General features: G+C 41.5%; 1 protein-coding gene across 4 annotated transcripts in view; it reads right to left on the bottom strand.

The window, feature by feature from the left end:
- Nucleotides 1-15,081, bottom strand: part of LOC308301402 (unconventional myosin-VI-like) — a 216,719-nt gene that overhangs the window by 96,058 nt on the left and 105,580 nt on the right. For all 4 annotated transcript variants that reach the window (XM_080745378.1, XM_080745379.1, XM_080745380.1 and 1 more), the window contains exons 16-18: nucleotides 7,788-7,915; nucleotides 6,698-6,793; nucleotides 2,226-2,396 (exon numbers count right to left, since the gene is read on the bottom strand). In XM_080745378.1, coding sequence (XP_080601504.1) covers nucleotides 2,226-2,396; nucleotides 6,698-6,793; nucleotides 7,788-7,915 — 395 coding nt within the window. The remainder of the gene's footprint in view (nucleotides 1-2,225; nucleotides 2,397-6,697; nucleotides 6,794-7,787; nucleotides 7,916-15,081) is intronic.

Here is a 15,081-nt window from a genome sequence, read left to right as displayed (position 1 = left end):
AATTACTTTACACCACTGCTCATAGCTGACAACACACACGCTCTTGGCCCCTTTCAACTACAGGAACTAAGTGATCCCTGTCGTGTGAAGTATTTCACAGGTTCTAGATTGGTTTCCATGCGCTACAAAGCTTGGTTTCAGATAAAGGTTTCTGAGAACCTCGTTTGAGCCTTGCTCAGAGGGTGGCCCAGAACTCACAACTTATCGTTAGCTGTAGGGGCATAACTTTTACTGCTTTTGAACTTTGAAAAGAAACAGTTTGGGACATAATGAGGTTTCTACTTGACAGAGACGGTATACTTTCAAAAGTTTTCTAAAGTAGGGAACACAGCAAGGTCGGCTATTTTGAAACTTATTTTATGGGTGTTTATTCATTGATTTTTTTATGACATACCTCCACCGTCAGGGCTGTTCTGGTTTTTATGGAAAGGTAAACAAAAATCTATCACAGCACAGAGCTTCAGGTTTGGGGGTTATCTTTCATAGAGGAAAAGTGGGGGTCCTTGATGGGGTTCCAGGGGGTCCCCACCCAGTTAACGTAGGGTCATAATCAGTTTGACCGTTGCAACCCTGTAATATGCTTTTGTTTAAAAAAAATAGCCAATCTAACAAACTCAGATATTTAAAAAAGAAACACAAATCTCTTCCTCTTCTCAGGGTCTGTGGAACAAAATTGTTTCAGATCTGGGTTGACGGCCAAATACATATGAATTAGGGGATCCTTGACATGAAAATGTTTGAGAGCCATGGACCAAAGCGCCATCTCAGAGTGAGCATTAAGCCCATTCCCCTGAAGACATGCATTTATGGACATGATAGAGCAGTGTGAAACGCATGATAATGCTGCTTCGTCGTCAGTACGGTGAAGACACAGGGAATACAGATGCACGTGTCACAAACCAGATCTGAACCCAGGGCATCCTGGCTTAGTGGCTTCTGACCTAAATGTGATGCAGCAGCAGCATCACAATTAGGTCAAGGTGGTACAAGGTCCTTACAAAGACTTTTAATGTTTCTACAAAATCCAACTTCCACTCTTTGCTACACTTGCCTGGAAACCAGACAAAATCTGCCAGTAAGAAAGAGAAAAAAAAGAAGAAGCCCTAAGCAGATTAGCGAGACCCTGCTCGGTTGTGATTGGATTTAGCTGGCCCCCGGAAGTTGTGTGGCACCAATCAGGGCACAGTATGCAAATAGAGGATGGATTTATCACCAGCCTTTTGGTATCTGCCTTTTGGAAATGCAGGTTCCACACAGAGATTCCATACTAATACTGTATCTACGTAGTGATATTAGTCTGGCCATGCCAGGCTAACGCTGCACTACTATCATGGCTGGCTCTGAAGGCAAGTTATCCGTGTTTGTATCTTGAATGTTTCTTGGTCACTTTATGTATATATTCTTCTTTTTTTGTGCCTTGCTTTTTTTGAATTTACACAACAGTACTCTTTTTTTCCCTTTGTAACTTGTAACCTTTAACTGCTGTGCTGCCTCTGGGCAACTGAATTTCCCCGGTGGGATAATAAAGGTATGTATCTATCTATCTTGTAGACAACTGAGTTTTTTTCCGCCCACCTTGCATTTATTTTAACACTCGAGTTAAAGGGGGTGTAAGTGATATTTCTTTTGTTAAAAAATAAGTGTTGTATTCAGTGCGAAAAGGACACTCGAATTGACAAAGGCAAAAGCTGATGAAGGAGTGTACCAGTGATGTGATAAAACTGTAGCTGTACTGCACCCAGACTCTGGAACTCCTTACCCCCTCACATCCGACAATCTGACTCCATAACCACTTTCAAATCCCAACTCAAAACCCACCTGTTCAAATTGGCATACTCACTCTAACATTCCCACAACACCCTTTTATCTTTATACCTACAGTACACTCACTCCCCCATTACTATTGACTTTGACATATTGATGTATTATTTGTTCTATTTCAGTGTTTTAATTTGTATTGCTTTTGATATATTGTGTTGTGTTGTTGACATGATGTATACTTTGCCTGTTTTTAACTGACTGTCTTTTTTATGCTTTGTCTGTTTTTAATTGACTGTCTTTTTGAACTGTACAGCGACCTTGAGTGTCCTGAAAGGCGCCTTTAAATAAAATGCATTATTATTATTATTATTAAAACTTAATTGGAAACAAGACTGCCAATTAAACCCTTTTCTCTTCATGGGGCTGCCCGGCTGGTGTGACCTTTTTAAGTTTTTACCGCTCACCTTGAATTTGTTTCCGACGCTGATGAAGCTGAGTTTCCCGGCCTTCTGCTTGCCGTCCCGGCTGTTGGTGAGGTTCTCGAAGAGCTCGCGGACGAAGCGGTCCTTGGACTCACTGATCAGGCACTCCAGGGACATGTGTAGGGCGTCGTTGTTCTTCTCCACAAACTTAACCTAGAGAATGACAATGATAGACAACTTTCAAAGTGCTGTACAGCAGTCGGCCAATAAAATGATTGTCCCGAGGGGTCTGACCAATCAGAAACGAGAGGCACCCTGATTGGTTAGTCGCAAGTGGGCACGTATTTCTGGATGAATGTCAGTTTCTCACAGATTTAAAAGTTCGTTTTGGGGTGGGGGAGACCAAGTTAGAAACCAAATGGACCCTTACGGGTCTGCAACTTCAAGAGAGTACAAATGGGTCCATTTCTAAGCCTCAGGTATGAGTTTAAAGGGGAAAACCATCCATTTTCAATATTGAAGTATGTCATTAAAGGGGAAAACCATCCATTTTCAATATTGAAGTATGTTATTAATATACCTAGAGGAGTTGTGTGAAAATTAAATAAAAAAGTTCCCCCCCTTCTGTGTTGCCTAGAACTGGAGGATTGATTTGGGGGTTTGTATTGTAATAAAACCGTTGCGATGTCATCACACCGGTGTTTCAATCACCTCTAAGGTATATTAACTCATCTGCCGCCTTACACGTTTATAAACGTTCTATTTTGCCCAGCTATCTACCGCCTCACACGTTACTGTACGTTCTACCATTTTTGGCCACTGGGGGTCACTGTTCACTAATATATGAGACAGCAATGGGTTCACTGCTCTTTGGGCAGCCTGTGATGCTGATAAAAAAATATAAAAATGTTATTCATGTAATCAGCTTTCTGCACACCTTCTTCAAGATGGCTGCCAAAATGGCCACCATCCACATGCTGTAATTGTTTGTGTGTGTTAATCTAAAAATAGATTTTTCTTGGGGTTGATTATATGTTTCTGCCAACTGCAAGGGGGCAATGGACATCTTCTGAGAGCTTATTTTTTTTCAAAAAATGTTTATTTATTTTTTTATTTTCAATTTTTTTTTTTGTAAAAAGCCGGGCAGTACTAAGATAGATTTCTTTTTAACCCTTGGCAGGCATTGTGTTAATGACATAGTTCAATATTGAAAATGGGTGGTTTTCCCCTTTAAAGTACAAATTTGACTTTCACTTGTAGTAGAGTAATATGTGACAAGGCACAGCTAGCTATACTTTGACTCAAGTACAGCACTGTTGTGACCAACAAACATAAATACATTTAAGATCAGGACCAACTGCTATTGAGGAAACTTTTTAAGGAGGACTTAAAAGCGACTTGATGCCTGCAGACAACACATTCCACATGACTGCTGCAGAACACAACAACAAGCTGATCTCTCTCTCTCTCTCTAGGGCAGCGAGAGAGATTGCCACCCCACCCGGCTTCCCACCCGTGAACACGGCCAGCTGTGTTCTTTGTAGCAGTAGTTCTCAAACTTCTTTCTAGTTAGTTATTTATTTCAGTCAATTTAACAGAACATTGATATACTGTATACTGTACATACATACAGTTCAGTCTGCTAATAAATATTGTTTTCATGCCCACAAATTGATATGAATTTGGCCCCAGGCCCCCATCTGAAAATGTTTTGTGCCAGGACTCCCAGAAGCGAAGATTTACTTTAGGCAGTAACATTCACGTCAATAAGATTTAACCATTTATTGCATAAATGTAATACAGGTCAAGCAGATTTAACCATTCATTGCACAAATGGAATACAGTTAATCTTGGCGTTTGAAGGGCTCCGCGTTCGGAGATGTTCCCTGAATTTTGTGCAAGCTTTTCTGAGCATGCTAAGCAAAACAAGGGAACACAAAGCAATACCCCCCATAGGGATAGAATAGCAGAATAATAGCAATAACCATGACATGTAACATAGTCAAAAAATCACAGTATTGAGCTTAACATTGACATGAAACTTAGTAAAACCACAGTATTGAGCTTAACAACATTGACATGAAACTTAGTCAAGATCACAGTACTTGAGCTTAACCACATTGACACGTAACTTAATCAGACAATCATCAAGTATCTGAGCTTAGCCAGACTGATCGTGCAAATAGGTGGAGGCTGGGGTGGAGGAGGCAGCAAGCAGCAAATGATTCCGAAGCTTCGGATACCAAGCATTGGTAGAGAAGCAAGCCGTATTTAAAGGAGCATTCCCTACTGATTGAGAGCTTTGATTGGAGTATGGCAGTCATGTGACATAATGACAGGCTGATATGTTAATGAGGTATAAGAAAAGAGCTGACTGACATCTGACAAACTTGACTCCCATGTCCTGCAAAACTAACGCTGAAGCTCCATGATTAACATTTAAAATATTGTGTGACATGCTGTGAGCTTGTATATCTGCTATTTTTGTAACGTATGAATGGATACAGTGGTTGTGATGCTACAATAATTACTTTAGCTGGGGACCCCCTGGAACTATAGATGTAGACTATAGATGTGTTGCAAGCAAGATAATAATTTTGTGACAGATTTTTTAATACACTTTAAAGGTCTCATACATGTTTGTGTCACGTCAACTCAATTACACCCCAAAAAGCGCAACTTTGAACATTTCTTTCTGTGGTCTGAAGTAGGGATGAGGCCGAATATTCGGCACCGAACATTTTCGGCCGAAAATGGCTAAAAATGCATTTTCGGTTTTCGGCTGGATAGCTTTTAAAACCGAATAGTTGAGCACCGAATAGTGTGAAGGACAGGGGTCTAGTACAGGGGTCCTCAATAGGCGACATGGACCGCGGCGCACCTCCATCCGGACCGCGGCACATTTCTGAGAAATCTCCTCACAGTTGTATCTGACGATCGGACTGACTGTGTGTGATGTGTGTTTGTGTGTGTGTGCGTGGGTGTGTATGTGCTCATTCGCTCAAACACATACACAGGCTCACAAGACACACCCCTACGCCAATTTGCAAGCCCACAAAGCGTCGCGGGTGCAACGTGCTGTGGGCTTGTAGATCAAAGGTTTTCCTTCCCTCCGACGCAGTCTGCTCTCCATGCTGCTCCCCCCTCCCCTCCCCTCTTCACACACTCATGCCGCTCGCTGCCTTAAAAAAGTTGCTAAAACCTCTTGGAAACCATTGCTCCCACTGGATTAATAACTTAGAGATCTTCTACCTTTGGCTGTTCAATGGAGAGGACAACAGCAACACATTAATATTCACGATGTAAGGCTCCAACTGCTTGCATTAGACGAGAAATGGTCGCGAAACTCGCGATGCGTGATCATGCGTCTTTAACAATGTGATGTGTCGTCGCATATTATTACCAGCTATCCTAGGCTGTGTTAGGTTAATAACTATGACTCGTTGACCCTGATTTGACTGGTCATTTGACATAGTCAATCAGCACAGTCTGGCTTGTGCAGTACGTGTGTCAACTAACTGAATGTCAAGTAATCCTCTCCCCCTCACGTTAAGTTCCACTTTATTTTCCATTCTGAACGACAAGCCTAATATTGCATTTATGCTCTTTAGTTTCCAATAATTAAACTATAAGCCAGTGTTTTATTGCTACACAATAAATGTAAATAATGTAGCCTACTCTACATGCATAAATAATTATCCATTCATCCATCCATCCATCTTCAACCGCTTATCCAGCATCGGGTAGCAGGGGTAACAGTTCCAACTGAGATTTCCAAAGTTCCAAATAATAATAATAATAATTAAAATAAACAATTCTAATGATTATAATAAACATACATACATACAGTACATACTGTATAAATGTAACCGCCTTATTTCGCCTTCGCCTTTTTTTCGGACCCGGACCTGTTTCAAAAAAATATTTCTGGACCTTCAAGATTTGTATTTGAGGACCCCTGGGCCCTAGATCATTTTGCAACATACAGTATGTGCATTTGTTGTTGAAGGCCTGGCTGTTACAGCCCTTGTGTTTACAATAGTATTTTGTTGTAGGCCTAGATCATTCTGCAGTTTTAAGCACCTTGTTCTGATGCACTTTTATCTCTGTAGGATACTACAGAAATAGTTGCACTATTTTGACTTTGTTTTATGCTAACATTGCAAAGAGAAAATATTTTATTTTGTTATGTGTGCATTCAAGAGTGAGAAATAAATGTTTTATGGAACCATATGGTGATTATTATTTAAGTTAGGTTTTGCCATAATCAGGTAGCTACAAACATTTATTATACAAAATAAATTATATACATGTATTATTCGGCTATTCGGTATTCGGTATTCGGCGAAATGTTTCCAGTATTCGGTATTCGGTTTCGGCCAAGAATTTTGCTTTCGGCCCATCCCTAGTCTGAAGTTTTCTGAACAATTAGGCTCAGAAAAGTGGATTAGATCTGTTTAAAGAGTAGAGGTTTTAAGTGGTTAAACAGAGCAGAGTGTAAGGTTTTAACGTACCGTCTCGTAGCAGACAGCTCCTGCAAAGTGTCTGACAATGAAGCCTTCATCGTCCCTGACATTCCTGTGGACCGCCAACTTGGACTTCCTGGGTATCTGCAGTGGCGGGAATAGTACTCAAATGTTTTACTTGAGTAAAAGTATCAATACTGAAATGTAGAAGTACCCTGTTACAAGTAAAAGTCTGGAATTCAAAATGTACTTGAACAAGTAACTAAAGTTTTCAAATAATTACAGTGGAGTAAAAGTACAATATTTGGATCCGAGATGTAGTGGAGTAGAAGTAAAAGTATTGCAAATTGGGAATACTCAAGTAATGCACAAATAGTTAATGTACTTAATTTCTTTCCACCACAGGGTATCTGAGGTACACGCGCGCACACACACACGCACACAATTCTTGAATTCTATGAAAAAAATACAGCAATACTAATAAATACTATCACCTCTGAGAAATACAATTCTGGAATAGCTATAACTGCTTCAGGTTTGTATCATCCAACCACCAGTTTCCCCAATCATCCGCCACGCGCTCGATTTATACACATGAAATAGCCGATCAATAGACTCACAACACAGCTTTCAGATCGGCTATTTTCTGTGCAAGACACTGGCCAGGGTTCCCACACATCCTACCAATTAATTTCCAAAAAAATTCCTAAACCTTTCCAGAATATTTAACCCGATTTCCAGGACTATATAACAATAATTCAGCTCAATAACGAGTCGCTTACTCCTATGCACAATGCCCAAAGACAGGTAGTGTATCCCAGTGGTTCTCAACCTTTTCAGGCTGTGACCCCCGAAATAATCATATTTCAACTGGGGACCCCCCACCCTGACAATAATAACCAAATACCAAAATTAACAAAATAATAACCAAATACAATAAACCAAAAGACAATAAATGGCTATTTTTCCAGGACTTTCAAGGACCCTTGATCAATTCCAGTACTTTTCCAGTACTGGAAAAAAAATCTAATTTCAAAATATTTCCAGGAATTTCATGACCGTGGGAACCCTGACTGGCATGACGAGAGGAGAAGGACCTGAGAGGATATGTTCAGGTCTCTGATGGCAGGACACTCACGGTGAGGCGGAAGTGGTTTTTGTGCTTGCTGTGGACGGTGTCGGTAAAGTGCTGGTCACTGGGCTGAGGTAGGCGGTTCTCTTCATCCAGGATGTCCAGGATTCCCACCACCTTGGACTCCACCAGGTCTGAGAAGGGAGGAGAGCAGTGTTGAACCTTTTTATTTTTTTGATACGAGACAAACGCGAAAGACAAAATATACAGACAAAAAAGTACACACATTAGACACTTAAAATACAATTTAAATAATAATTTTGTGTGTTAACCCATTTAGACCTGCATCATGTTTTTTTGTGCAAAACAAATGCTTACATTGGATTCAGAATCCCAAAAAACACCTAGTTTGACCCCTCACGTTACTTAAAGCATATTTATTTTTTGTATTATTTTACTGTATGGTAAAGTCTATGAGAGCCCAACTTTGATTGGCTCCCATAAGTTTCCCAAGACAAATCTGTGATGGCCCTATAGCCAAAAATGTTTCATATGGCATGTTCTAACTGTGTGCCAAATTACATGCTTCTATCGTAAAGTGCACAATGTTTGCCCAAAACGCTCCGACTAAGAGGACATAAAATCCAGGTGAGGCAGGTGAAACCTATTTAGCATGTAGAGCAGGGACATTCATGATGCTAAATGAGGGACACAGAACGCCTGTGCGCGCACGTCATTTATTTAGACCGTTCTTGACCCAACAACAGGATCCTAAAATGAAAATCCTGTGTCAATTCCACTGTACATAATATCTCAAGGTCACATGAATCTAAAAATGATTCGATATTATGTAGTCGCATGCGGTGCATTCTCCATCTCACCGGTCGCTCCGAGGCCCAGAATGAGTCAAGCGAATAACAATGTTGGCCCTCACGAGAGCAGAGCCCATTTTGTAAAACATGAATCTGGTGCGTACATGGCGAAGCCGCGCTAGTGTAGTTGTTAAAAATGTATTGCACATTTGACAGAGCAACTTTCACTTGTAGTTGAGTAACACGTCGTCTCTGTCGGGCGGAAACCTTGTATCTCCAAGTTTCAAATTGGTACGTTTTTTGGCAAAGCAAATCCCAGCTTCATCATACAAGGCCGTCGCACTAAAGTAATGAAAACAGCAGATCTACAAGCACACAACGCCTCGCACCGCGCACCGCGAGGCGTTGTATCTATCATTTTTAAAATGATAGATACAAAACGAACGGTTTTGGACATACAAGGTTTCCACCCGACAACGACGATATTGTCTCTCTCGGCTGGAAACCCAAAATTGTAAAATGTTCTGATTAAAAAATCGCATAACATGTGTGTGACGCTGTAGTCTGATCAAGTAGGATATTCATTTACAAAAAATAAAATAAAATATGGAGATAAGAGGTTTCTGCCCGGCAGTATATTTGACCAGGAGCAGCTATGCTTTGACTTGAGTGCTGCCGCGACTCATGTGCATGCATGAATGAGCGGAAACTGGCATGTTAAGTTCACAGAGGCCCTGCGACGGGCCCTGGGCCGTCCCATTCCATCTGCTGACTCTCTTACACTTCTCTGGATGTGACACACGCACACGTTCAGCAGCAAAACTAGAATTGAAATATTTCAATATTATCTCATATTATCATCAAAATGGGACACAAATTCTGTATTGAAGCGTTTTTTTCCTCCGTTGCGCGAGGCGAGGCAAGGCGATGGTGTGTTGAATACAGACACCATTAATCACGCTATCCTTGATTTAGACTTTTCATGTATACAAGACAAAATGATGATAAAGTTCCGGGAACAGAGACAATTATTGTCTGTCAATGTTTCTGTCATCCAAAGAAATCACTCCATTCCAATCGCAAATCCCAAATGATGATGGTATATATTTTCAAATGGGAGTTTGTGGCTAATATGTGTCAATGTGAGGGTCCTTGGCGTGAAAAAGTTTGAAAACCACTGATGTAGAAGACGGCATGCACTGGTGGGAGGTAGAGTGTAGCATGCACTGATGAACAAACAGGACAGCATGCAGTGGAGGGAGGCAGACAGCATGCACCGTTGGAAAGAACAGTTGGTAAATCACTAGTATGCCCTGGTGGGATCTGATCCTAGCCTGGAAACCAGACGAAACTCAGACAACAACAAAAAAACATGTTCAAAGTTGCCCAGGTTAACCCATTCAGGCCTAGGATTATTGTCTGCTTTAACTATTGAAAAATAGCAGATATACAAGCTCACAGCTGCGAGCTTGCAGCTCTGCTATTTTTGAAAAATCATGAAAATTTGAATTTTGACCCGATTCTATATGTGTCTTTTGAATCCTTCTAAGTTCTTTTGAAAAACCTATGTTTCTATATGTCAGCAATCTGGCCAGCCATCGTCAAAGAAAAGGTCCTTTTCACTTAACTGGAGCTCAGTTAGTCTGTTCTTGAGAGACTACTATGTCAGTGGTTCTCAAACCTTTTCATGTGAAGGACCCCCAAAATTATATGTATTTGGCCACGGACCCCCATCTCAAAATATTTAGTTCCGGGGACCACCCAGAAGCAAAATTTTAGTTACAAACGTTCGCTTAAAAAATACATACAGTATATTCAAAGATTTGCACACATTTTCACGACTTTTTCAAAAATAGCAGATCTACAAGCTCGCAGCGCAGCAAAAAATATTGGATTGGATTGAAAAAAAGAACCGAAATTGTTCGGTTTTAGCACTAAAAGAGTTAAAAGAAAGAAAGTAACGCGTAAGTAAGTAATGTCTCAGGTGGGTGTGCCTACACATACACCCCCCCCCCCCCACACACACACACACACACACACACACACACACACACACACACACACACACACACACACACACACACACACACACACACACACACACACACACACACACACACACACACACACACACACACACACACACAGCTCGGAAGAGGCTTCTGATCTCATGCTATGATTGAACTGGCCATAGGTTTAATCAAGTCTTGAAAAGCAGCACCCCCAGCAAACATCTTTGATCGAGCGGTTGATTTTTTGGAGAGAGGCTCGATTGCTGGGGTTTTTCGACCATTTTCCTCCAGGGTTGGAGAGTTTTCAAACCTTTGAAGAGATGCCCCTTCAAAGGTTTGTGTGAGTCAGTGCGTGGTGCAGTTAACAGTGGGAAGAGGCTCTAAAGACCAATCTACCAAAAATGAATTGAAACCAAAGATATACCCGTTGGATATACCCACAACAAATCTCCTGTTTAATCACTACAGTCTTCAACAGGGGGTCCTCTGAGTTACTACGGGGGTCCACCAAATCTTTTTGTGATAGAAGCTTTTTTGTTCTCCTTTTTTATATTAACCGATTTAGTGCCATTCCCGAGATATCTCGCGAAATTCCCTTTGATGTTCGCAGTGCCATTCCCGAGATATCTCGCGAAAAGTAATATATTACTGTAACGGCGGTTATCCTACCGGGTACATGCGCGGATGGTCCCGAGACGATCTCCCTCGCTGATTTATCATCATCACGGATCCACGAGCACAAAATAGTAATCCCATAACATTGAGGCAGACGGGGAATCTCATCTTTAATGTCCATTATCTCAAAACAACACTTTCAAAGCGAGGATGGAGGCAGATGCTCGCTTATATAACACATGTTGAAAAGCACCGATCCGATCCGCCATTACACCACGTAAACAATGATCGATTCCGGTGAAGGACGTGATGACGTCAGACCGGAAGTGTTTACGCTATGGACTTCTGGCCTTCAAAATAAGACAACGCTAGTGAATGCAGCCTGAGGGAGGCATCGTGGACATTTTAATCCGTTAATTTCTGGGGCACAAAATGGGTTAACCACTTGAACCCTAGCGTCCATATTCTGAGAACTTTAGCCAAAAATAGCAGAGCTTGTAGATCGGCTATTTTTAGGCATAGAGGTTTGGTGTAGAGGAGAAAAAGAGCAGACTAAGTACAGAGTGAAAGGTCAAGTTTATTAAGTATTGATGGTTCAAGTGGTTAAATATCTGAAAACACAAATTGACATGAATCCAAAATACACTGATGATTGTGCCGTCAAACGATGAAACTATAATGGTAACTATCTATGGGTTGTGGGGGTCCCTGCTTCATCTCTCTCTCTCGACTAAGGGGTCCTTGGCCTGAAACCGTTGAAGACCCCTGCACTACAGGATATGGTACACCGGAGCTAGCAGGCAAACTTACAAAAGGACTATTCGACAAAAAGGCTGCTCTGAACGGGGGTACATGAGCACTTAACACCTGGCTGGCGATGCATGCTGGCTGCCTCGCCTAGCGGGACCTCACATCCCAGAAAATCTCAGAGACATTTTTTCGAGTATTTCAAACAACTAAATTCTCCAAAAAAGAATAACTTGTAGTTTGCGAATGTTCACCTCCACCCACTGATGCAGCTGTCTTGGGTGTGAAATGAATTCTTGGATGTCCCAAAGGATGCATTACAGTACACAGTATGTGTCTTTCTTTCCCTAAATTTTCAAGGCTGCATTTGACGAAGCGTTTGAAATGGGACAGCCCCCGGTAGCGCCGCTGTGATGCAAGCAGCCTTCAAGTGCAGCCTTTGAAAGCTGCAGGCCCTGAATTGGGGACACAGCTGCCTGTTAAACCCATTTAGGCATAGCATTATTGAATGCTTTAACCAGTGAGAAATAGCAGATATACAAGCTCACAGCGAGCTTGTAGATCTGATATTTTTGAAAAAGTCGTGAAAATGTGGGCAAATCTTTGAATATATGTATTTTCAAAGCGAACGTTTGTAACTCACATTTTGCTTCTGGGTGGTCCCTGGAACTAAATACTTTGAGATGCGGGTCTGTGGCCAAATACATATCATTTTGGGGGTCCTTCACATGAAAAGATTTGAGAACCACTGACATAGTAGTCTCTCAAGAACAGACTAACTGAGCTCCAGTTAAGTGAAAAGGACCTTTTCTTTGACGATGGCTAACCAGATTGCTGACATAGAAACACAGGTTTTTCAAAAAACCTTAGAGGGATTCAAAAGACACTTATAGAATCGGGTCAAAATTCTAATTTTCACGATTTTTCAAAAATAGCAGATCAACAAGCTCGCAGCGCGGCACTCGGTGCCGCACTGTGAGCTTGTATATCTGCTATTTTTCAATAGTTAAAGCATAAAATAATGATACAATATAATGTGTACCCGTTCTAAAGGGGTTAAGACCACAGACATTCCATTTCAACTCATATTCAATTTATAAGACTGTTGTGCCAGTTATCCACTTTCAGCCCTGGCGTCCCCATTTTGGGCATGTATTATATATAGTGCCTTTATTAGACGTATAAATCCCTTGAGATGCATCGTCTCATTTTCGAGTGGGGGGCCTTAGCACAAATGAACAAAGCTTCCATAAGAGCCTTTTGTTTTAATGCCCCAACCACTTGGAATTACCTATAGCTAATAAAAATCTTTGATAGCAGACCTACCCACAGATGCCTGCAACTGTTTTGAAACCTGTGCTGTATCACACAATATGGTGGTAGGATTTTGTTTTGTTTTATCATTGATGTGAGTACTGATGTGAAAATGAAATTGTATTGTGATGTTTGATGTATCTCGACAACACTGCAAATGAGGGCGACCTCAATGTCTTTCGAGAACAAATAAAGGTTTGAATGAATGAATACAATACACAATTACAACAAAAATACATCCATGCAGACAAGACACGACAGAAGACAAGCCTGCTCCCAAAACTAGCTGCTCCCACGAGCTAAGCCCCAAGATAGCAAGCACTTCATATGGAAGCATACCCATATAAAAGTATGTATATAAACACAAAAATAGCCATCAAAGTGCGGGGAGTCCAGGCCCTGCACTGAGCCTGACCCCAAATATTTCCGCTGACTGTACAACTGCAGCAGCAGTAGAATGGTTGAGACTACTTCACACAACCCAGTTGGACATCAGAGCGGAGGCGTATTGAGTATTGACCTCACTCTCCTCAGTTCACCTCCCTTCATCCCCCCCGCCTCCTCCACCCACCCCTGATCCAAGAGATCAGCTCTTACAAAGGACCATCAGGCTGCACTACACAAGTGGAGGAAGTACATTTTTTCTTGAGTGAAAAAGTACAAAAGTATTGTATCAAAATATACCTGTAGTTCCAATGTAAAAGTATTGATATTTCTTTTCTAGAGTTGTTACTTTATTTTCCAAAAATAGCAGATCTACAAGCTAAATGCTATGTTTTGTAAATAGTCCGAATGTGCGTCACACATCATGTCACGCTCTATATATGGCATCTCCATATATGGAGCTGGCCAATACCTCTACATCTGCCCTCACATACTCCAGCTGACCTGTTCTGACATCACAATGATGACTCGACCAGCCAGATTCTTAACTGTGCCGTATTAAGAAGCTCTGACGTTTCAGCGCGACGTCTTACTGGTAATAATAGTCTGAGTAGCTTAATTTTAGACCTAGAATTATTGAATGTTTTAACTATTGAAAACATTCAATAGTGCCCGCGCTGCGAGCTTTTGTAACTAAACGTTTGTAACTAAAATTTTGCTTCTGGGTGGTCCCTGGATCAAAATATTTTGAGATGGGGGTCCGTGGCCAAATAAATATCATTTTGGGGGTCCTTCACATGAAAAACCACGATAACCACTGACATAGTAGTCTCTCAAGAACAGACTAACTGAGCTCCAGTTGAAAAAAAAAGTGAAAAGGACCTTTTCTTTGACGATGGCTAGCCAGATTGCTGACATAGAAACATAGGTTTTTCAACAAAAAAAAAACCTTAGAAGGATTCAAAAGACACTTACAGAATCGGGTCAAAATTCGAATTTTCACAATTTTTCTAAAATAGCAGATCTACAAGCTCGCAGCGCGGCACCGAGTGCCGCGCTGTGAGCTTGTAGATCTGCTATTTTTGCTATAATTCTAGGCCTAAATGGGTTAACCACCAGTCCACTACTGCCCACACCTTGCCTCACCTCTCTGTTCCTCTCACAGCCGCTCCTCCGTCCCTCCTGTGCTCTGACCTCACCTCACCTTGCACTGCTTCTGCTTGCACCTGCTTCACTCCTCTCTCCTCCTCCCCTAAACAAACCTTTTGTCTTTCTCTTGTGAACTTCACTCTACTTTCACCTCCTCCCCACCCTATCTCACTTTCTTCTATTCCCCACCGGTCTCAATCATTAGACATCTCACTTTCTTCTTCTCTCCAGTGCAAACGGTGACCAGGACAAACTGAACCAGACTGAAAGGTTGCCCACTTGTTTTCAGTTCTCCGGGCTGGCAGGGTAAATCTGGATGGGGAAGTG

Source organism: Nannobrachium achirus (assembly GCF_963921795.1).
Source record: "Nannobrachium achirus genome assembly, chromosome: 16".
Taxonomy (NCBI): domain Eukaryota; kingdom Metazoa; phylum Chordata; class Actinopteri; order Myctophiformes; family Myctophidae; genus Nannobrachium; species Nannobrachium achirus.
This window is presented reverse-complemented; position numbering and strand designations above follow the sequence as displayed.